At 45.1% G+C, this 22,594-nt stretch overlaps 1 protein-coding gene across 1 annotated transcript in view; it reads right to left on the reverse strand.

Moving 5' to 3' along the window:
• Positions 1-1,296: 1,296 nt before the first annotated feature.
• DHX37 (DEAH-box helicase 37) overlaps positions 1,297-22,594 on the reverse strand; it is an 84,167-nt gene continuing 62,869 nt past the window's right edge. Inside the window, exons 21-28 of the mRNA XM_077293262.1 lie at positions 22,467-22,583; positions 22,215-22,387; positions 21,864-21,978; positions 11,161-11,298; positions 6,702-6,796; positions 6,548-6,621; positions 3,654-3,751; positions 1,297-1,602 (exon numbers count right to left, since the gene is read on the reverse strand). Of these exons, the coding sequence (XP_077149377.1) occupies positions 1,520-1,602; positions 3,654-3,751; positions 6,548-6,621; positions 6,702-6,796; positions 11,161-11,298; positions 21,864-21,978; positions 22,215-22,387; positions 22,467-22,583 (893 nt within the window). The 3' untranslated portion in view covers positions 1,297-1,519. The remainder of the gene's footprint in view (positions 1,603-3,653; positions 3,752-6,547; positions 6,622-6,701; positions 6,797-11,160; positions 11,299-21,863; positions 21,979-22,214; positions 22,388-22,466; positions 22,584-22,594) is intronic.

The following is a 22,594-nucleotide window of genomic DNA, read 5'->3' on the forward strand; positions in this document are numbered from 1 at the left end:
ATAGTTGTACCCCCATCCTGGTAAATGCTTGTCCCCTAATCCATGTATATGTTCCCCCAATTCATATATATGCACCCCTATCTTTGCATATTCCCCCCCCAATCCAGGTATATGCTCCCCCAATCCATGTACAGCCCTTCTTCCTGGTATAAGTTTCCCCATCCCGGTATACGCTCCACCCCCCCATCTTGTAAATGTCACTCCATCATTGTATATATGCGCCCATCCTTGTAAATGTCACCCCATCATTATATATGTACTCAATCCTGCCGGTGTCACTGTTCAATACCTAGAAAGAAAGAAAAAACAAACACTGTTACTCACCTTTCATCCTTCCTCTCCACCACTGCGCCGTCTTAAGCTGGCAGCTGAATTTAGTGCCCAAGCGACGGGAGCAGCATGATGTCACTGCCTGCACCCAGTCGCGTGTACGCCAACATCAACTGCTAGCTTCTGATTGGCCAGAAGCATGTATTGCGGTGCATGAACCCGGCAAGTTCGTGCACTGAAATACACTTCAGCTGGATGTGTGTCCAAATACAGAGATCCAGCTGAAGGGCTGGCATCGCGGGGTTCCTCACCCGCCGGGACCGGTCCACTGAAGCGGAATGGCTGTAGCATGTATGCCATAGGTCCGCGGACCTATGCCCTTTTATTGGAGAAACTATATGTATTCGAGGCAAGCAAGTGGGCAAATGATGACAGTGCCCAGGCACTTCTGTCCTTCAGTTCAGCAACATCAGTGCCCGCTTCCAAAGCAGAGGTATGATGAAATGATACAATATGTTAGGTGTAGGGTCATCGGAGACCATTCAAGAGGATTCAACCTCAGCACTAGAGACTTAACTGCCAACAGTAACTTACCAGGACTTCTGTAGAAACTGAAAGTGATGCATTCATAATTTTAATCAGAATTTAATAAAGACCTTGTAATGATATGACATTTTTGAAAACTGCAGCATGTCACTTCTTTCAGTGTTTTTTCACTCATAGAAAGCAATGAGTAAGTGCAAAACGCAGGAACAAAACACAGGTATCAGATGGTTTTGCTGCATTTTTGGTGCAAAATCCTAAGGAAGTTTCATGTTTTTGGGGCCACTGCATTTTATCAGCATGCACAAGAGACAATAAAAACGCAGAAAAAAAAAAAGCGCCTGCTGAAAAAAATGCAGCAAAAAATGCAACATGTGAACATAGGATTATAGTGAATAAACAAGACGGGAATTGGTGGAGTCCTTGAAGAGCACCTGGCTGCACAGACAATCCCCATTATTTTATGACTCCAAGAAAGATTAAAAAAATGAAAAAATAGTTTTATTATTATTTAGTATATACATATGTTACAATAAGTAGCACATATGGGAAACAATTTTATGAAAAAATGTGATTCAATTACATTGTAAAAATGTATTTCCTGTACAGTATAAGGCACTTAAGACGTTCATTCGTTCTTCAAATAGAAACAATTCCTGAAGTCGGTTTCTCAGGAAACAATATTCAATACATTTCATTGATGGATTCAGGGAGTGACTGGAGGCCAGGCTCGGGCGACATCTGCGTGTGCAGCTTCTGGTATCCACTCACAAAACGCATGTAAGAGGTCTGAAAAAGAAAAAAAAGAGTCAATGTGTAAATATATGAACAGAGTAAAAGCAAGCTCTACATAAGCTATACCTGCACCTTGTTGGGAACCTATTCAGTTTTCAGTACTCTAAGATTTGAACAGTCCCCTCCCAAAGCAATCTTCCAAATTACTAGATTTATACTCCTATGAATGTAGGACAGCCTTCCAAGCAACCAAGCTGCACAAAGAAAGCTACGCATTTTCACAACAAGGCTCAGGAACAGGTCCTATCATGTAGTAAGGAACGTCTCAGCAATGATCAGCAAGGCTGAGCAGTCAAACCATACATTAGACAAAAGGGAACGCTTGTGACCCATACATTCATTATGCCCAGAGACATGCAAGAACTTTTCTAAAACTGTAATATAGCGTAGTCACTACAGATATAAGTGCCAATAGGTGCCAGGTCAAAAGCCATGTAGTACGTTTTTCATTACTGTGTAAGTCAATGGAAGATATATATAATTGCAAAGAATTACAAATTATTACATCACGGACATATCAGGGTAGCAGTGCCAAGCATTTTATGTAAAAACTGCAGCCTATACTAGGTGTGAATCTGGTCTAATCAATAGTGTGGTTTGAAAAGACAGAGTGCTCAGTTGTCTTCGGCATTCCCAATGAGAATGAATGAAGTGCTGGTGTGCATGTTCGACTTCCGCTCCATTCACACAGGGATCTTTGGAATATCATTCTTTGGATCTGTTGGGGTCCCACTGACTGGTTCCACCAGCAACCAAGAAGGTACCTCCTATCAAATGAATGGGGGATAACCTCCTATCTTGCTACAAACCCCTTAAATGGCTGTGTAAGCATACTCTCCTGGTGATCTGACATTAGTTGTTTTAAGATGCTAGTGTGCAAAGGAAATAAGAAATGCCATGGCACGTATGATGCATGAGTGCTAATAATTCAAACTGTACCTGTGCACAATACTAGCTGGGTATTTGATGGATTCCCCAGCAACTGTACCACCCAGTGTGCAGCGGTGTCTCAATACAACTGAGTATAGGAATAGAGATCACGGCACTCAGGGTTTCTTGGAGGTGCACAAGTTAGGGATCCAACCCGTAGCATATAAATATGAAATTACTTGGCACTCAGAAGATATGTTGTTGCAAAATTCAGAAATGGATTTTATTCGGTGCATCCAGTTCAACATGTATAATCGTTTTCGGTCTACACAAATAAGACCTTCATCAGATACAGTTGTAAGTGCTGCAAGGTATACAAAACCTGGAGACCATGTGTGAACGCAGCCCCGGGAGCGTTCTCTTCACTGCACGGCGTCCATAGTCTCTCTGATGTTCAGCATTGTTTCCCTTGCGAGTACCTCGCTTTGTCTCAGCGCTGCATTTGTACATCACCATAGGCCTTCAGACGCCTTGCGCTCCCTCACCTTGGCTGTTTTCTAATTTAGTGTGTTCTGTCACACATGGTCTCCAGGTTTTGTATACCTTGCAGCACTTACAACTGTATCTGATGAAGGTCTTATTTGTGTAGACCGAAAACGTTTATACATGTTGAACTGGATGCACCGAATAAAATCCATTTCTGAATTTTGCAACAACATATCTTCTGAGTGCCAAGTAATTTCATATTTATTCAATACAACTGAGGTCAGATAATGTGGTAGGGTACAACTACACAACGCGTTCTAGCAATTATTAGTTTTAATAATTGTTAGTAGTGATGAGTGAACGTGCTCGAATAAGGTATTAGCCGAGTATTGTCGAGTGTTTTCAGTGTGATCAAATATGTTCGAGTCCCCGTGGCTGTTAGACAGCTAAAGCAAATGTAAGGAATGCCTAACAAACAAATCCCTGCATGTGTTGCAGCTGTCTAACAGCCACGGGGACTCTAACATATTATTCAAGCACACCAAAAACACTTTGATATCACCCGACCAAGCTCGGATAACATCTTATGTTTGCTCATTTCTAATTTTTAGTTAAAAAGTAACAATATCTTGGAAAAGAAAAACCAGCTCTTGAAAATTGAAAGAGCAAGAAAAACAATAAAAACTTACATTTAGGATCATTTTTCCAGGCTGCAAGTAATGAGGATAGATTGTCTGCCTTTGCAGAAACCAATGCTCTTAATAAAACTTCGGTTCTAGGCTGAAGCCTATGAGAAAAGTGTTAAGTAAAAATGACAAACATAAAAACAAGTATATAAGATATATACAATGTCAAGTTCTTAAACTGCAGAGAATGAGCCTAATATCAGAAGATGAACACGTAATTATTTGTGTAACATATAGGGCAATGTTGTTAAGACCTTACATAATGTGACAGAACAGCAATATGTAGTTCGCTGCTACTTTAGCTTTGGTTAGTCTAGGTGATTAAACCTTAAACAACCAGTCAAGGAAATGAATGGAGCCACATAAGTAGTAGGCAGTATTACCTTGTTTGCAGCCTCTCGCCTCAATAGTCGGCACTGCCGCCGGCAGTTCGGACGGAGCACTCAGCTCCATAGAAATACATGCAGCCGCACACTTCGGTCCCGAGTGCCGGCGGCAGTGCCGGGTATTGAGGCGAGAGACTTTCGCGAGTTTCTCTCATTGCAGTTGCAAGTGTGACATCGGCCTTAGCCTGTGCCTAGATCCTACTACATGTAGCAACTGCCTCTACAGGTACAGTGGGGAAAATAAGTATTTGATACACTCAATTTTTGCAAGTTTACCCATCTACAAAGAATGGAGAGGTCTATAATTTTTATGATAGGTACACTTTAACAGTGAGAGACATAAGCTATGATTTTTACATAATTAATTTGTATTTTATTGAATGGAATAAAGATTTGATACAATAGAAAAGCAGAACTTAATATTTGGTACAGAAACCTTTGTTTGCAATTACAGAGGTCAGATGTTTCCTGTATTCCTTGACCAAGTTTGCATGCACTGCTGCAGGGATTTTGACCCACTCCTTCATACAGATCTTCTCCAGATCTTTCAAGTTTTGGGGCTGTCGCTGGGCAGCATTGAGTTTCAGCTCCCTCCAACGATTCTCTATTGGGTTTAGATCTGGAGACTGGCTAGGCCACTCCAGGACCTTGAAATGCTTCCTACGTAGCCACTTCTTAGTTGCCTTGGCTGTGTGTGTTTCAGGTTAGTGTCATGCAGGAAGACCCAGCCATGACCTATCGTACTGAGGGAAGGAGGTCGTTGGTCAAAAACTCGCGATACATGGCTCCATCCATCCTCCATTCAATATGGTACAGTCATCTTGTCCCCTTTACAGAAAAGCATGATGTTTCCCGCATCATGCTTCAGGGTTCGGACATTGTTCTTGGGGTTGTACGCATCCTTTTTCCTCCAAACATGGCGAGTGGCGTCGATACCAAAAAATTCTATTTTGGTCTCATCTGACCACAAGACCTTCTCTCATGCCTCCTCTGGATCATCCAGATGGTCACTGGAGAACTTCAAAGGGACAGGACACGTGCTGGCGTGAGCAGGGGGACCTTGTGTGCAGTGCAGGATTTCAATCCAGGACGGCGTAGTGTGTTACTGATGGTAATGTTTGAGACTGGTCCCAGTTCTCTTCAGGTCATTGACCAGGTCCTCCCGTGTAGTTCTGGGTTTATTCCTGACCTTTCTCAGAATCATCCTTACTCCACGAGGGGAGATCTTGCATGAAGCCCCAGACAGAGGAAGATTGACAGTCATCCTGTGTTTCTTCCATATTCTAATAATTGTGCCATCAGTTATTGCCTTCTCACCAAGCTGCCTGCCTGTTGTCCTGTAGCGCATCCCAGCTTTGTGCAGGTCTACAATTTTGGTCCGATGTCCTTAGGGTATGTGTCCACGTTCAGGATTGCATCAGGATTTGGTCAGGATTTTACATCAGTATTTGTAAGCCAAAACCAGGAGTGGGTGATAAATGCAGAAGTGGAGCATATGTTTCTATTATACTTTTCCTCTAATTGTTCCACTCCTGGTTTTGGCTTACAAATACTGATGTAAAATCCTGACCAAATCCTGATGCAATCCTGAACGTGGACACATACCCTTAGACAGCCGTTTGGTCTTGGCCATGGTGGAGAGGTTTGAGAGTGATTGAGTGTGTGGGCAGGTGACTTTTATACAGGTAACGAGTTCAGACAGGTGCAATTAATACAGGTAATAAGTGCAGAGTAGGAGGGTTTCTTAAAGAACTAACAGGTCTGTGAGAGTCTGAATTCTTGCTGGTTGTTAGGCGATCAGATACTTATTTCATGCAATTTAATTTTTTGAAAATCATACAATGTGATTTTTTATTTTACACTGTCTCTTACAGTTACCTACGATAAAAATTACAGACGTCTCCATTAGTGATGAGCGAGTATACTCGTTGCTCGGGTGGTCTCCCGAGTATTTGTTAGTTCGGAGATTTAGTTTTTGTCGAGCAGCTGCATGATTTACAACTGCTAGAGAGGCTGAATACATGTGAGGATTGTTTGTTAGGGAATTCCCACATGTATTAAAGACTGTCCAGCAGCCGTAACTCATGCAGCTGAGGCGACGAAAACAATCTCCGAGCACGACAAAATACTCGGGGAGACCCGAGCAACAATGCTATTCGCTCACCACTACTCTCCATTCTTTGTAGGTGGGAAAACTTGCAAAATCGACAGTATCAAATACTTATTTTCCCCACTGTATATAAGTAATTGAGGTTTCATGCGGTAAACAGCTGCGTCTGCTTGATTTCCTACAAGCTGCACTAGGTATTACTCTTGTGAATTTAATACTTATTGCTGGGTTACCCCATAGATCACAGCTGATTGTGCCGATATAACCCCACTGCATTCAGAATGTATTGCTTAAGCAGAGCCTTAAATATCATACCTGATCTAAACGGACTGCCATGAAAATATATTAATGGATAACACACCACTAAACACTACAGCAGTAAATACAGATACATCACTTACTTGGCCCATGTTTTAATCATTGTTACAGGGCTTGATAGTAAAATACTGGTGTAGGATCCTAGTTTTTGAATCACCTAAAAAGAAAAAGAGAAAAAAAATAAGTAATTTTGATTTACATAATGACCGGGTAAGTAAAATGACTACATCTTTATACCTTTCCTTCTAGTAAAAACTTTGCAAAATACTTGTAGCGCTCAAGACCTTCCGGGAAATCAACCTCCACAGTAGGCAGCTGCCATCCAACTCGATCTGATATAAGAAAGATTACAAATTCAAGGACTTCATATAAGTCATATAAATGAAATACCTACTACAGCAACATACAGATAATAGTACTCAAAGAGGGGAGAATAAAACATAAAAAAAAAAAATAGCTTGAATGACAATACCCAACAGTGGAATCGCCTTATAGACACTTTAGAAAAATCCTTCTGAGAAATTATATTTTTATGGTATTATAATCACTGAACCAGATGTTGCGATTAGTCTTTGGGAACATAATACACTGCTCAAAAAATTAAAGTGGACACTTAAACAACAGAATATAACTCCAAGTAAATCAAACTTCTGTGAAATCAAACTGTCCACTTAGGAAGCAACACTGTTTGACAATCAATTTCACATGCTGTTGTGCAAATGGAATAGACAACAGATGGAAATTATTGGCAATTATCAAGACACTCAATAAAAGAGTGGTTCTGCAGGTGGAGACCACAGACCACATCTCAGTACCAATGCTTTCTGGCTGATGTTTTGGTCACTTTTGAATGTTGGTTGTGCTTTCACACTCGTGGTAGCATGAGACGGACTCTACAACCCACGCAAGTGGCTCAGGAAGCGCAGCTCATCCAGGATGGCACATCAATGCGAGCTGTCGCAAGGTTTGCTGTGTCTGTCAGCGTAGTGTCCAGAGGCTGTAGGCGCTACCAGGAGACAGGCCAGTGCACCAGGAGATGGGGAGGGGGCCATAGGAGGGCTACAACCCAGCAGCAGGACCGCTACCCTCCGCCTTTGTGCAAGGAACAGGAGGAGCACTGCAAGAGCCCTGCAAAATGACCTCCAGCAGGCAACAACTGTGCATATGTCTGCACAAACGGTTAGAAACCGACTCCATGAGGATGGTCTGAGTGCCCGACGTCTACAGATGGGGTTTGTGCTCACAGCCCAACACTGTGCAGGACGCTTGGCATTTGCCACAGAACACCAGGATTCGTAAATTCGCCACTGGCGCCCTGTGCTCTTCACAGATGAAAGCAGGTTCACACTGAGCACATGTGACAGACGTGACAGAGTCTGGAGACACCATGGAGAGCGATCAGCTGCCTGCAAAATCCTTCAGCATTACCGGTTTGGCAGTGTGTCACTAATGGTGTGGGGTGGCATTTCTTTGGAGGGCCACACTGCCCTCCATGTGCTCGCCAGAGGTAGCCTGCCTGCCATTAGGTATCGAGATGAGATCCTCAGACCCCTTGTGAGACCATATGCTGGTGCGGTTGGCCCTGGGTTCCTCCTAATGCAGGACAATGCCAGACCTCATGTGGCTGGAGTGTCAGCAGTTCCTGCAAGATGAAGGCATTGAAGCTATGGACTGGCCTGCCCATTCCCCAGACCTGAATCCGATTGAACACATCTGGGACATCATGTCTCGCATCATCCACCAACGTCATGTGGCACCACAGACTGTCCAGGAGTTGGCGGATGCTTTAGTCCAGGTCTGGGAGGAGATCCCTCAGGAGACCATCTGCCGCCTCATCAGGAGCATGCCCAGGTGTTGTAGGAGGTCATACAGGCATGTGGAGGCCAAACGCACTACTGAGCATAATTTCCTTGTCTTGAGGCATTTCCACTGAAGTTGGATCAGCCTGTAACTTCATTTTCCACTTTGATTTTGAGCATCATTCCAACTCCAGACCTCCGTGGGATATGTGATTTGTGTTGATAATTTTTAGGTTTAATTGTTCTCAACACATTCCACTATGTAATGAATACAGATTTACAACTGGAATATTTCATTCAGTGATATCTAAGATGTGGGATGATAGTGTTCCCTTTATTTTTTTGAGCAGTGTATATTTACCGTATTTTTTGGACTATAAGATGCACCTTGGTTTCAGAAGAAGAAAATAGGAAAAAAAAAAAAATTGAAGCAAAAAATATGGTCAATTCTGTACCAATATCCCATCCTGGTATATACAGTTGAAACTAGAAGCTTACATTGACTATAAAAAAGACACATATGCATGTTTTTCACAATATCTGACATGAAATCAGAAAAAACCTTCCCCGTTTTAGTCAATTAGGATTACCATAATTATTAATATTTGCCAAATGCCAGAATACTAAGAGAGAGAGAGAGAATGTTTTAAGGCATGTTTATTACTTTCTGTAAAGTCAAACGTTTACATACATTTCATTAGTATTTGATACCATTGCCCTTAAACTGAATGACTTGAGTCAAACGTTTGGGATAGTCTTCCACAAGCTTCTTTCAATAGTAGGTCGAAATTTGGGCGCATTCGTCCTGGAAAAACTGGTGTAACTGATCCAGGTTTGTAGGTTGTCTTGCTCGCACCTGCCTTTTCAGCTTTGCCCATACATTTTCAATAGGATTGAGATCAGGGCTTTGTGATGGCCACTCCAAAACATTGACTTTGTCATCCTTAAGCCACTTTGTTACCATTTTGGCAGTATGCTTCGGGTCATTGTTTACTTGGAAGACTCATTTCACCCCACCTTTAACTTCCTGGCTGATGTCTTGAGATGTTGCTTCAGTATTGCCACATAATCATCTTTTCTCATGATGCCATCTATTTTGTGAAGTGCACCAGTCCCTCTTGCAGCAATAAAACCCCACAACATGATGATACCACCCTCGTGTTTCACAGTTGGGATGGTGTTCTTAGACTTCAAAGTTTCTCCCTTTTTCCTCCAAACGTAACGATGGTCATTATGCCCAAAAAGTTAAATTTTAGTTTCATCAGACCACAGGACATATCTCCAAAAATTAAGGTCTTTGTGCCAGTGTGCATTTGCAAACATTAATCTGGTTTTTCAATGTTCCATCACAAGGAAATGGACAGCATGTGACTTAAATATGAGTCTATGAGCAAAGGGTCTGAATACTTAGGACCATGTGATATTTCAGTTTTTCTTGTTTATTAAATTTTCAAAAATTTCTACATTTCTGTTTTTTTTCAGTCAAGATGGGGTGCAGAGTACACCTGTAACCCACTGTATGTCCCCAATTCAGGTACACATGGTCCCCTCATCCCCAACATGGTATACGTGGTCCCCTCCCATCCCCATTCTGGTACACATGGTCCCTTCATCACCCTCCTGGTATACATAGTCCCCCTCATGCTCATCATGGTATGCATAGCCCTCTCATCCCCATCCTGATATGCATGGTCCTCTCTCATCCCTATCCTGGTATGCATGCCCCCCTCATCCTTATCCTAGTTTGCATGGCCCCATCATCCTTATCCTGGTTAGCATGGTCCCCTCACCCCTATTCTGATATGCATGGCACCCATCCCCATCCTAGTGTGCATGGCCACAAACTGAAAATATATAAAAAAAACAAACAAAAACAAACATACATAAACTACTCTACTTACCTTTCCTGCTCTCCTTCGCAGCATCGTGTTCTGATGCCAGCAGCTGATTTACCCTTGTAAGCAGAGCATGACAGTGACATCATACTCTCCATGTCCGGGACTATGGGTGTGTGGAACAGTGAATATTAATTTAGTCACGTGTGCCCGCTACTAAAGAGAATGAATATTCACTGCTCTCCACTTCCATAGGCATAGGGAGCAGTGAATATTCACTCTGTTTAATAGGGGGCACATATGATCGCCCAGCTGCTGCAGGAATGCAGAAAGCCGGCGGCTGCGGCTAACAGTGTGCCTGCTATTAAAGAAGATGAATATTCACTGCTCACCACGCCAGCTTCAGTGCATAGAGGTGGGAGGGTTTATGGGCTTGGGGAGCAGTGAATATTAATTTCTCTTTAGCAGTGGGCACAGGGGTTAGCCTCAGCAGCTGCAACTGCCTCCTGTAACCTGCTGCACCACCTCCCCAGCCACAGCAGGCACATCCGGACAATAAGACGCACCCCCCACATTTTCCTCCAAATTTTCATTCGGAGCTATGCACCGGTGGAACCCATGAACGTAATGTGAAAGCACCCTTATGGGAGCCATCCCTCCACTCTCAGGCCTCATGCTCACTTCAGGTCTCCTATGGTAAACAATGACCATTTGAACAAAATCTCTGTGGAACAGAAAGACACTGTTCTTCCACTTGCAAATAATTGTGAAGGCTACAGTCTTTCAGCGGCCGTTCATCGGCTAAAGTGGTCCTGTGATATTGTATACGCCATGAGACTGGCAGGGGACATAGGAAAGCAGAGGAACACTGCTTCAGGAGCCAAGTAGAGATTTTTTCGTATTATATGTAGAACCTTGGTACCATAAGTAGCGATTTCCAGTACTGGGCAACCTCTTTAAGCCTTACATCTACAACATTACCAACTATCCAAAGTACGTACAAATTCAGAATTGGCTACTAAAACCGAGAACAAATATGAAAGTATCTTCATTTATACATACAGAAGGTGCTTTGTCTGTGACACTTCATCCTTCCTGATGCTTGACAATAAGTGGGAGATGGATCGTCCAGAGGGTCTCCAAAATGGCAATACTGTGGAAGCAAGGCAGGAATCCACTCTGGTTCAATTGAGGAAATGCCTGGAAACAAGATGGTTCAAATGATTGCTGCATTTTCTTACTAATAGATACAGAAAAGTTATACAAAAAGGAGCATGGCAGTGCGACAATGCAGCCAACTAAGTAACATCTCCAAATTCTGATAATAACGTCAAAGCAATACATTTGTCATTCAGTGATGTTTACATGAAGAACCTACATTTTTTTTTCTTTAAAGAGGTTTAACCCCTTCACGACCTTGGGATTTTCCGTTTATGCATTTCCGTTTTTTGCTCCCCTTCTTCACAGAACCGTAACTTTTTTATTTTTTGGTCAACATGGCAGCATCACGACTTGTTTTTTCCAGGATGAGTTGTACTTTTGAAAGACACCATGGATTTTACAATATTGTATACTGGAAAAATTTCAAAGTGCATCAAAGTTTAAAAAAAAAAAGTGCAATTCCACATTTTTTTTTTACCATGTTCATGCTAAAACTGATGTGCCATGATTCTCCAGGTCAGTATGAGTTTGCAGATAGCAAACAGGTATAGGTTCTTTTTATTTACATGGTGAAAAAATTGATGTTTGTAAAAAAAAATGGCGCCATTTTTCGAGATCTGTAGCATCTCTATTTTTTGGGATCTGGGGCCAAGTGTGGCCTTATTTTTTGAGCACCAAGCTGACGTTTTTATTCATACCATTTTGGTGATACCAAATATGTGTATTTTTTTATTGTTTTATTTTAAATGGGGCAAAAGGGTTTTTTTTGAACTTTTTTTATTTATTTTAATAGAAATTTTTTTAAACTTTTTTTTTTTAACCCCTTCCCAACCTGCGAAACAGCGTATGCGTCTTGAAAGTCGGCGCCAATCTGACCTGTGACGCATATGCTGTGTCACAGAATGATCGTGTCCCTGCAGGTCGGGTGACAGGGTTAACTGTAATTTCACCCGACCTACAGGAACAGGGGGAGTGGTGGATTCGCCCCCCCTGTGGCTACGATCGCTCTGGTTGGCTATTGAAAGTGATACAGTCAATCAGAGCAATCGTTATATTTTACCAATAAAAATTGGTGAAATATTACAATCCAGCCATGGCCGATGCTGTAATATCATCGGCCATGGCTGGAAACCCTGATCTGCTCTCGCCACCGATCTCCTCCCCAGTCCTCCGTCCTGTCCTGTGCTCCGCTCCCTCCATCCTCCTGTCCGCTCCCCCCGTGCTCTGATCCCAGCCACCCCCCTCCCCCCGTGCTCCGATCCCTCCCCCCATACTTACCGAGCTCCGGTGTCCCTCCCGGTGTCCGTCCGTCTTCTCCATGGGCGCCGCCATCTTCCAAAATGGCAGGCACATGCGCAGTGCGCCCGCCGAATCTGCCGGCAGGCAGATTCATTCCAGTTACATTTTGATAACTGTGATAGGTTTTATCACAGTGATCAAAATAAAAAAATAGTAAATGACCCCCCACACACACCTTTATCACCCCCATAGGTAGGGACAATAATAAAATAAAGAAAATATATTTACTTATATTTTTCCACTAGGGTTAGAACTAGGGTTAGGGTTAGAACTAGGGTTAGGGTTAGAACTAGGGTTAGGGTTAAAACTAGGGTTAGGGTTAAAACTAGGGTTAGGGTTAGAATTAGGGTTAGAGTTAGAATTAGGGTTAGAGCTAGGGTTAGAATTAGGGCTAGAACTAGGGTTAGAATTTGGGTTAGAATTAGGCTATGTGCACATGGTGTGGATTTGGCTGCGGATCTGCAGCGGATTGGCCGCTGCAGATTCGTAGCAGTTTTCCATCACGTTTCCAGTACCATGTAAACCTATGGAAAACCAAATCCGCTGTGCCCATGCTGCGGAAAATACAGCGTTGAAACGCTGTGTTGTATTTTCCGCAGCATGTCAATTGTTTGTGCGGATTCCGCAGCGGTTTACACCTGTTCCTCAGGTAATCCGCAGGTGAAATCCGCACAAAAAACACTGGAAATCCGCGGTAAATCCGCAGGTAAAACGCAGTGCCTTTTACCTGCGGATTTTTCAAAAACGGTGTGGAAAAATGTTCACACGAATCCGCAACGTGGGCACATAGCCTTAGGGTTAGGGTTGGAATTAGGGTTAGGGTTGGAAATAGGGTTAAGATTAGGCTTGTGGTTTGGGGTTAGTGTTGGAGTTAGAATTGAGGGGTTTCCACTGTTTAGGCACATCAGGGGCTCTGCAAACGTCTGCATTTCAAAACGTCACTACTTCCCTTCCGAGCCTCGACGTGTGCCCAAACAGTGGTTTACCCCCACATATGTATGGTATCAGCATACTCAGGACAAACTGGGCAACAACTATTGGGGTCCAATTTCTCCCGTTACCCTTGTGAAAATAAAAAAATGCTTGCTAAAACATAATTTTTGAGGAAAGAAAAATGATTTTTTATTTTCACGGCTCTGCGTTATAAATTTCTGTGAAGCACTTGGGGGCTCAAAGTGCTCAACGCACATCTAAATTAGTTCCTTGGGAGGTCTAGTTTCCAAAATGGGGTCACTTGTGGGGGAGCTCCAATGTTTAGGCACACAGGGTCTCTGCAAACACAACATGGTGTCCGCTAACGATTGGAGCTAATTTTTCATTCAAAAAGTCAAATGCGCTTTCCTTCCGAGCCCTGCCGTGTGCCCAAACAGTGGTTTACCCCCACATGTGAGGTATCGGTGTACTCAAGAGAAATTGCCCAATAAATTTTAGGATCCATTTTATCCTGTTGCCCATGAGCAAACGAACAAATTGAGGCTAAAATAAAATTTTTGTGAAAAAAAAAAAAAGGGATTTTTGGTTCTTACAGTAAAATCTCTTTCTTGGAGCCTTCATTGGGGGACACAGGTAACCATGGGGTGAATGCTGCTGTCGCTAGGAGGCTGACACTATGCAAATAAAGAAGAAATAACTCCTCCCCGGCAGTATACACCCTCCGACAGGCACCAGGCAACTCAGTTGGTGCAAAAGCAGTAGTAGGAACATGTATAAACCAAACTCAACCTATGTACCAACCCACAACACAGGCACAATTGCCAATAGGGCACAACATAAAGGGAGGGTACTGTGTCCCCCAATGAAGGCTCCAAGAAAGATTTTACGGTAAGAACCAAAAATCCCTCTTTCTTTCTTGCTTCATTGGGGGACACAGGTAACCATGGGACATCCAAAAGCAGTCCCCAAGGGGCGGGATATTATGCAGAAAAAGAGAGACTTGGGTCGGCTGGTGAGAAACCTCCGCCTGCAGTATCTTCCTACCCAGTTCCGCGTCCGCAGAAGCCGCCTGAGTATGCACCTTGTAGAATTTAACAAAGGTGTGAATGGACGACCACGTTGCGGCCTTGCAAACCTGCGAGGCCGAAGCTTGGTGACTAACTGCCCAGGAATCTCCCACAGCCCAGGTAGAGTGAGCCCTCACCCCGGGAGGAGGCAGTTTGTTTTGGACACGGTATGCTCCAGAAGCGCCGAACGGATCTAACAAGCAATTGTATACTTGGAGGCGGGGAGCCCCTTTCGACGCCCTTCCGAGATGACAAACAGAGGATCGGACTGACGAAAAGAAGCAGTTCTGGTAAGGTAGACCCAGATAGCCCTGACAACATCCAGTTTGTGGAGATTTCTCCAAAGGATGAACTGGGGAAGGGCACAAAGAAGGAAGGATGATGTCCTCATTGATGTGAAACGCCAAAACTACCTTTGGTAGAAAAGAAGGAACCGGTTGAAGAACCACCTTGTCCTGGTGCAGGATTAGACAGAGAACGACAGGACAACGCTGCCAGCTTGGAAACTCTCCTAATATAGAGGTGATGGCAACCAAGAAGGCCACCTTCGATGAGAGAAGCGAGAAAGAAATGTCCTGAATCTGTTCAAAAGGCGCACTCTGGAGAGCGCCTAGCACGAGATTGAGGTCCCAAGGCTCGATTGGAGGATGGTAAGGGGGGCTATATGAGCGACCCGACCCCTTGGATAAAGGTCCTCACCTGTGGGAGGGAGGACAGGTCTCTTTGAAAAAGGATTGACAGAGCGGAAACCTGATCCTTCAAGGTGCTCAGGAAAAGGCCCGAATCAAGACCCGCTTGGAGGAAACCGAGAAGTGACGGAAGGGAAAAGACCATAGGGAACAGACTGTTGTCCTCACACCATCGGAAAAAGGCCTTCCAACATCTATGGTAAATACGCGAAGAAGCCGGTTTTCTAGCTTTTATCATGGTTTGTATGACGCTGTGAGAAAAGCCCGCGTCCCTCAGGCTTCAACGGCCATACCATTAAATTCAGAGACTGAGAATTCGGGTCGAAGAGGGGCCCTTGCGAAAGAAGATCCGGACGGTCCGGGAGTCTCCAGGGGACGTCTGATAGCATGTTCACTAGCTCCGCGTACCAGGCCCTGCGATGCAAGTCCGGAGCTACCAGGAGAACAGGGACCCCCTCTGTCTTTATCTTTTTCACGACCCTTGGGATCAAGGGGAGAGGTGGAAACAGGGCATCTGAAACTGGGCCCAGGAGATCACGAGGGCGTCGAATCCGACGGCCATCGGATCCCGAGACCTGGATACGTACTGGGAAACCTTGTGGTTTGCCCGGGAGGCCATTATGTCGACATCCGGAACGCCCCACCTTTGGCAAATTTGTCTGAAAATCGAGGGAAGGAGAGACCACTCGCCCGACATGAGCCCTTGGCGGCTGAGGAAGTCGGCTTCCCAATTGTCCACCCCTGGGATGTGGACGGCTGATATGGAGGGAACGTGGTTCTCTGCCCACTGCAGGATTTTTGCCACCTCCGTCATGACTTGCTTGCTGCGAGTCCCTCCCTGATGGTTTATATAAGCCACGGCTGTGGCGTTGTCCGACTGAATGCGAGCTGGTTTTCCCGAGAGGAGGGACTGCCAGCGGAGGAGGGCTAGGAAGATAGCTCTGATTTCCAACAGACTGATCGGAAGACGCGCCTCTTGAGCAGGCCAGCGGCCCTGGGCTGTGAGGTGGAGAAAGACCGCACCCCACCTCTGGAGACTGGCGTCGGTGGTGATGACCTGCCAGCGAAGGGGGAGAAACGACCTGCCGCACAGAATGGAGGTGGATAGCGTCTACCACGTGAGAGACTGCCTCACCTTGAGAAGGAGGCGAACTGGACGGTCTAAAAAGAGTGAACTCCTGTCCCAAGCAGACAGAAGGTCCAGCTGGAGAGGGCGAGAGTGGAACTGAGCATAAGGGACTGCTTCCATGGAAGCGACCATCTTCCCCAAAACCCTCATGCCGAGCCGGAGAGGCAGAGGGGCAGGGGCCTTTAGGGTTTTGATACCCCGCCGCAGAGAAAGGAACTTGTCCTTGGGAAGGAAAACCTGAGCCTGAATGGTGTCGAATTCCATTCCCAGGAACTGCAGACGTTGGGTTGGAATCAAGGTGGACTTCTGCTTGTTGATTATCCAACCGAGGCAGATAAGCGTGTCCAGAGTGATCTGGAGGCTCTGGCTGCAGTCCCGGCGAGACGGACCCTTGACCAGGAGGTTGTCGAGGTAAGGGATGATGAGGATCCCCTTTGATCGCAGAATGGCCATGACCGCCGCCATTACTTTTGTAAAGACCCTGGGAGCGGACGCCAGGCTGAACGGGAGAGCCGTGAATTGATAATGTTGCTCTTGGATCGCGAAACGGAGAAACCTCTGATGCTGTACGCAAATCAGAATGTGTAGGTACGCATCCCGAATGTCCACAGAACACAGAAATTCTCTCGGCTCCATGGAAGCGATCACTGAGCGCAGTGATTCCATCTTGAAATGTCGAATTCGGAGGTGGCGGTTTAACTGCTTGAGATCCAAAATCGGGCGGAGAGAACCGTCCTTTTTTGGAAATAAGAACAGGTTTGAGTAAAGACCCGAAAACCGCTCGCGGTAAGGGACTGGGACAATTACCCCTGAGGCGAGGAGGGAATCGACGGCCTGGAGAAGCCCTGGGACATGGGAGGGCTGTTTGGGTGGACGAGAGAGAAAGAAACGTCTCCCTGGGGGTGAAGAAAATTCTATTTTGTTGCCCAAAGTGACAATCTCCCTGACCCAGGCGTCGTCGACCACCGATAACCAAGCCTCTGTGAACAGAAGAAGCCTGCCTCCCACCCTGGAAAGATTTCCAGGTGGGGGTGACCCGTCATATAGAAGAAAATCTGTGTCCCCGAGATCCGGAAGGTTTTGAGGAGCGACTTTTAGCTCTCCAGTGGGGGGTAGGCCTGAAGGAAGGTTTCCTACGTACCCCTTGAGAGGAAGACCGGTCCTGATGAGAGGTACTTCCTGAAGAGGTAAAGGATCGAAAGGGGCGACAAGGCTGGGGACCCTTCTTGCTGAAGGGAAGCCTTGGCTTAGACTGGGGTAAAGAGGTATTCTAGCCGAGATCATTTGATCTAACTGTGTGCCTTAGAGCCTGGAGCCCTGAAAGGGCAGGTCAGTGAGGGATGTTTTAGAAGCGGGGTCTGCTTTCCACGCTTTCAGCCAAAGAACTTGGCGAATGGCAATAATGTTACTGTTGGCCCTAGCGGAGCAAGCGGCCGCATCCAGGGAGGCATTCATGAGGTATTTCCCTGCGAGAGACATCTGATCTGCTAAATCAGCCAGTTCCTCAGCAGGAGCTGAAGCTACAAAGCCTCTACGCAGGGTCTTTGCCCAGGCTGACATGGCTTTCGCTACCCATGAAGAGGCGAAACTAGGACAGAGGGAGTTATCAGAAGCTTCAAACGCCGATTTGGATAACGCCTCGATCTGTCTGTCAGTGGGATCCTTAAGAGATGCCGCGTCCGGAATAGACAACACTGTCTACGAAGATAGTTGAGACACAGGCAGGTCTACCTTAGGAGATTCGGACATTTGCTATCAAGGTCTGAGTGAAACGGGTATAAAATGTCCAGCCGCTTTCTTCCTGGGAAACGCTTACCAGGATGCTCCCAGTGTTTATACATAGTGTTGTCAAACTCCTTGTGAATGGGAAAAACTTTAGAGGGACGTTTCATCCGTTTGAATGAAACGGAGATGTCCTGAGAAGCTGACCCTTCCTCCTTAAGCTCAAGCGTCTGAATAATAGCCGAACTAAGGCTATCAACCATATCCTGCATCCCGGAAGTCTGATCTGCATCCGAGTCAGATTCCGACTGAGAAGTTACGTCTGACCCGACGTCCGCCTGCGAGGAGGGGGAATGGGTATTCCGGTGTGATCCGGCGAACTGGAGGAAGACCTTGACCGAGTCCTCTTCTTGAATCTTTTCCCAAGTCTGCCTCTGTGAGGGTCTTGGTCAGGTGCGAACGAATCGCCACTGGTGGCATTAGATAAAAGTGGAATGTGTTCAAGAGCTTGAACCAGGGACCGAGACACTTTAGTCAAGTCAGACACTGACTGCGACATGGCAACAGCCCACTCCAGGGGAGGGGGAGTGCACTCATCCCGGGAAATAGGAGCTTCCTGAGGGACGAACATGATAGGAGGAACGCAGGATGGACAGAAAGGAGATGGCTGGCCTGAAGCCCACTTTTTCTTACAGCAGGCGCAAGCGTAGTGAATGGCCGTAGTTATACAACCGGGGGCCCCTGCAGAATAGGACATAGGTAGAGAATGGTAAAAAATGAAGCAGGATGTAAAAGAGATGCTGCTTAGCGAAGTACAGGCCAGGGGAGGGAGAAGCGCAAGCCTACTAGACGCCCAGCGATAGCGGCAGCGCAGAAGCCTGTGTACCCCGTTAGCAGAAGTCCTTGTGTCCACGCGAAACGATGGAGACCGAAGCAGGGGAAGTCCGAGAATCGCGGGAAAGAAAGCGCCAGAAGTGGGTGTGGCCAGCTGCAAGAGGCTGCACTGGGTAACTCAAGTGGGGGGCGTGGCCTGCTGGGTGAAAGCCCGCCAGAAGCGTCTCGGACGGCGCGCGCCTGAAAAAAAAACGGGCGCGAAGTTTAAAAAGGAAAGCAACCGACATGCGAAAGGAGGGGGATTAATGATCGCTGCTTGCATCGCTGAAGGCCGAAAAGGTAGATCAGCCTGGGGTTATCGCTGCTGTTGATTGAAGATCTTCCTACCTGAAGATGAAAAACGTGACAGGAGCCCTTGTACGGTAGAAAGGGTCCTGGGAGATGTGGTCCTCCTTCCCGCACCATTTCAGCTGGCGCAGCAGACGGCGTCAACCCATTAAAAGTGGGGAAGAGCACCGCAGGTAATGACCACCGTCTTTCGCTCAGCCCCCTCCGAGGAGAGGGATGAGGGGGGGAAAAGGGCAAGGACTGGCCACCGAAAGTAAGCATGAACACCCCAGGATGACATAGAACGAAGTCCGGCCCAGCGGGTCTGAGAGGGTGGCATGTGGGTGATACCACACTGCTCTCTCGGTCGCTTAATGTGGGGAACCAGGGTGAGAGGAACTGCACCCTGTAACCCCAAGAAGTGTATCTGAAAAGAAAGGGAAAAAGATTAATAAACACACACAATCCCTGAAAGAAAAAACAAATGCGGATCTGGTGTAAGGATCCAGGTCCGCCTCCTACAGACACTAAGCAAAAACAGAGTTGCCTGGTGCCTGTCGGAGGGTGTATACTGCCGGGGAGGAGTTATTTCTTCTTTATTTGCATAGTGTCAGCCTCCTAGCGACAGCAGCATGCACCCCATGGTTACCTGTGTGTCCCCCAATGAAGCGAGAAAGAAAGTACGTTTTCATTTTTACGGATCAATTTGTGAAGCACCTGGGGGTTCAAAGTGTTCACTATCCCCACATGTGAGGTATCAGTGTACTCAGGAGAAATTGCCCAACACATTTTAGGATCCATTTTATCCTGTTGCCCATGTGAAAATGAAAAAATTGAGGCTAAAAGAAATTTTTTATGGAAAAAGTACTTTTTTCATTTTTATGGATCAATTTGTGAAGCACCTGGGGGTTGAAAGTGCTCACTATGCATCTAGATAAGTTCCTTGGGGGGTCTAGTTTCCAAAATGGGGTCACTTGTAGGGGAGCTCCAATGTTTAGGCACATAGGGCTCTCCAAACGCGACATGGTGTCCGCTAAAGATTGGAGCCAATTTTTCATTCAAAAAGTCAAATGGCGCTCCTTCCCTTCCGAGCCCTGTCGTGCGCCCAGTGGTTCCCACCCACATATGAGGTATTGGTGTACTCAGGACAAATTGTACAATAACTTTTGGGGTCCAGTTTCTCCTTTTACCCTTGAGAAAACAAAACAAAATTGTTGCTATAAGATGATTTTGGTGACTAAAAAGATAATTGTTCATTTTTTCCTTCCATGTTGCTTCTGCTGCTGTGAAACACCTGAAGGGTTAATAAACTTCTTGAATGTGGTTCTGAGCACCTTGAGGGGTGCAGTTTTTAGAATGGTGTCACTTTTGGGTATTTTCAGCCATATAGACCCCTCAAACTGACTTCAAATGTGAGGTGGTCCCTAAAAAAAATGGTTTTGTATATTTTGTTGTAAAAATGAGAAATCGCTGGTCAAATTTTAACCCTTAACTTCCTAGCAAAAAAACAATTTTGTTTCCAAAATTGTGCTGATGTTTAGTAGACATGTGGGTAATGTTATTTATTAACTATTTTGTGTCACATAACTCGTTTAACAGAATAAAAATTCCAAATTTGAAAATTGCGAAATTTTCAAAATTTTAGCCAAATTTCCTTTTTTTTTCACAAATAAATGCAAAAATTAATCGACCTAACTTTACCACTAACATGAAGCCCAATATGTCACGAAGCTAGGATCCGCTGAAGAGTTCCTGAGTTATTACCTCATAAAGGGACACTGGTCAGAATTGCAAAAAATGGCCCGGTCATTAAGGTCAAAATAGGCTGGGTCATGAAGGGGTTAATGTTTTACTTGCTTCAATAGTCTCCTTAGGAGACTTGAAGCTATGATCTTCTGATCGCTTGTAATATACATAGCAGCTATGTGTAGGTAAAATGATCATCTGCTATGAACGCCAGCCACGGGGCGGCGCTCATAGCAGATCGGCAATGACAACCACAGGGGTCTCCGGCAGACACCAGGTTGTCATGACAACCCATCGGAGCCCCAAGATCATGCGACAGGAGCGACGATGGGCGGGATTATTGATGCACTTCTGGTAAGCACGAATTAAACGCCGCTGTCAGAGACTAACAATGGCATTTAAGTAGTTAACAGGCCACGAGTGGATTGCGATTCAGCCCGCAGTTGTTACTGGAACATGACAGTTGATCAAATCAGCTGTCGTGCTGTAAAAAATACGGGCTAAGCACCGGACCCCGCATACAAAGGGGAATACACGAACTATGACATATACATACGTCATAGGTCCTGAAGGGGTTAAGAACTCGAAACATGCATCTGGTCACTTAGGCTCCTAGCAAAAGCAAAGACATTTTAGAAGTCCTGTTATGTCTAATTAGACAAATACATGTATCCTTCATAAAGTAACGATTGAGAAGCATTATTCATGTAACTCTGCAATGCACAGTTATGTTCCAGAATTGTTGATTCATGGAGAACACAGTTTTTTACTAAAGCAAGTCAGGAACGGTTCCAGCTCCTTTATAAAAACAATACAAAGAAATAGAAAGTAACATTCACTATGCTAGCAGCTGTTTACCCTTCATGTACATCTTGCTTGTTTCCAAAATTTCTTGAAAAACTACAAAATCAGGAAGTTGTCTGAAGAGAGCAGAATTTGGATGGATAAAAATAGGATCTTCCAGAAGAGGAGTCTGGGAAAAAAACAAAACAAAATAATTTATTGATAGATTCAAATATACAAATGTAAAAAGCAAATCAGAAAATCGGACTTGTCATCTACAGAACAGGAAACATTGCAGGATTACTACAATTGGTCAAAACACTGTGGAAGCTGGTCAAAGGCGATAAATCATTATCAGATGATGGAAGAAAGAAATGCATAGCAAAACAACAAAAGCTGCTGAACGCAATGAGTACGTCTGCACACCTTATAAGCATTCCTCCATTTCTCATCAAGAAGCTCTTCAGGACGAATCCGTCTAGCTATGTGATCGCCCAAACCAGACATTACAATTTGCCTCAGATAGTTCACTTGGCTTTCTGTAGGGGGTTGCATCTTCGAGTCAAGAAAAATGGAGACTTCAGGGCACAAGGAGTTAACTATAGAAGGAAGAAGACCATTTACTAGCTATTACATGATATATGGCTTCCTGATCTAGGATGCTAGAGTTCTCCTTACCTGCTGTGGTTAGCTGTCCTCTTAAACGCCTTATCTCCATCATGGCTTTAAATCTGAGGCCATTACGTTCACAAAATTTCGGCATTAGTCCTGAATATTCACAAGCACCCACAGCTCCTGTAAAAGGG

The sequence above is a fragment of the Ranitomeya variabilis genome, chromosome 1 (assembly GCF_051348905.1).
Source record: "Ranitomeya variabilis isolate aRanVar5 chromosome 1, aRanVar5.hap1, whole genome shotgun sequence".
NCBI lineage: Eukaryota > Metazoa > Chordata > Amphibia > Anura > Dendrobatidae > Ranitomeya > Ranitomeya variabilis.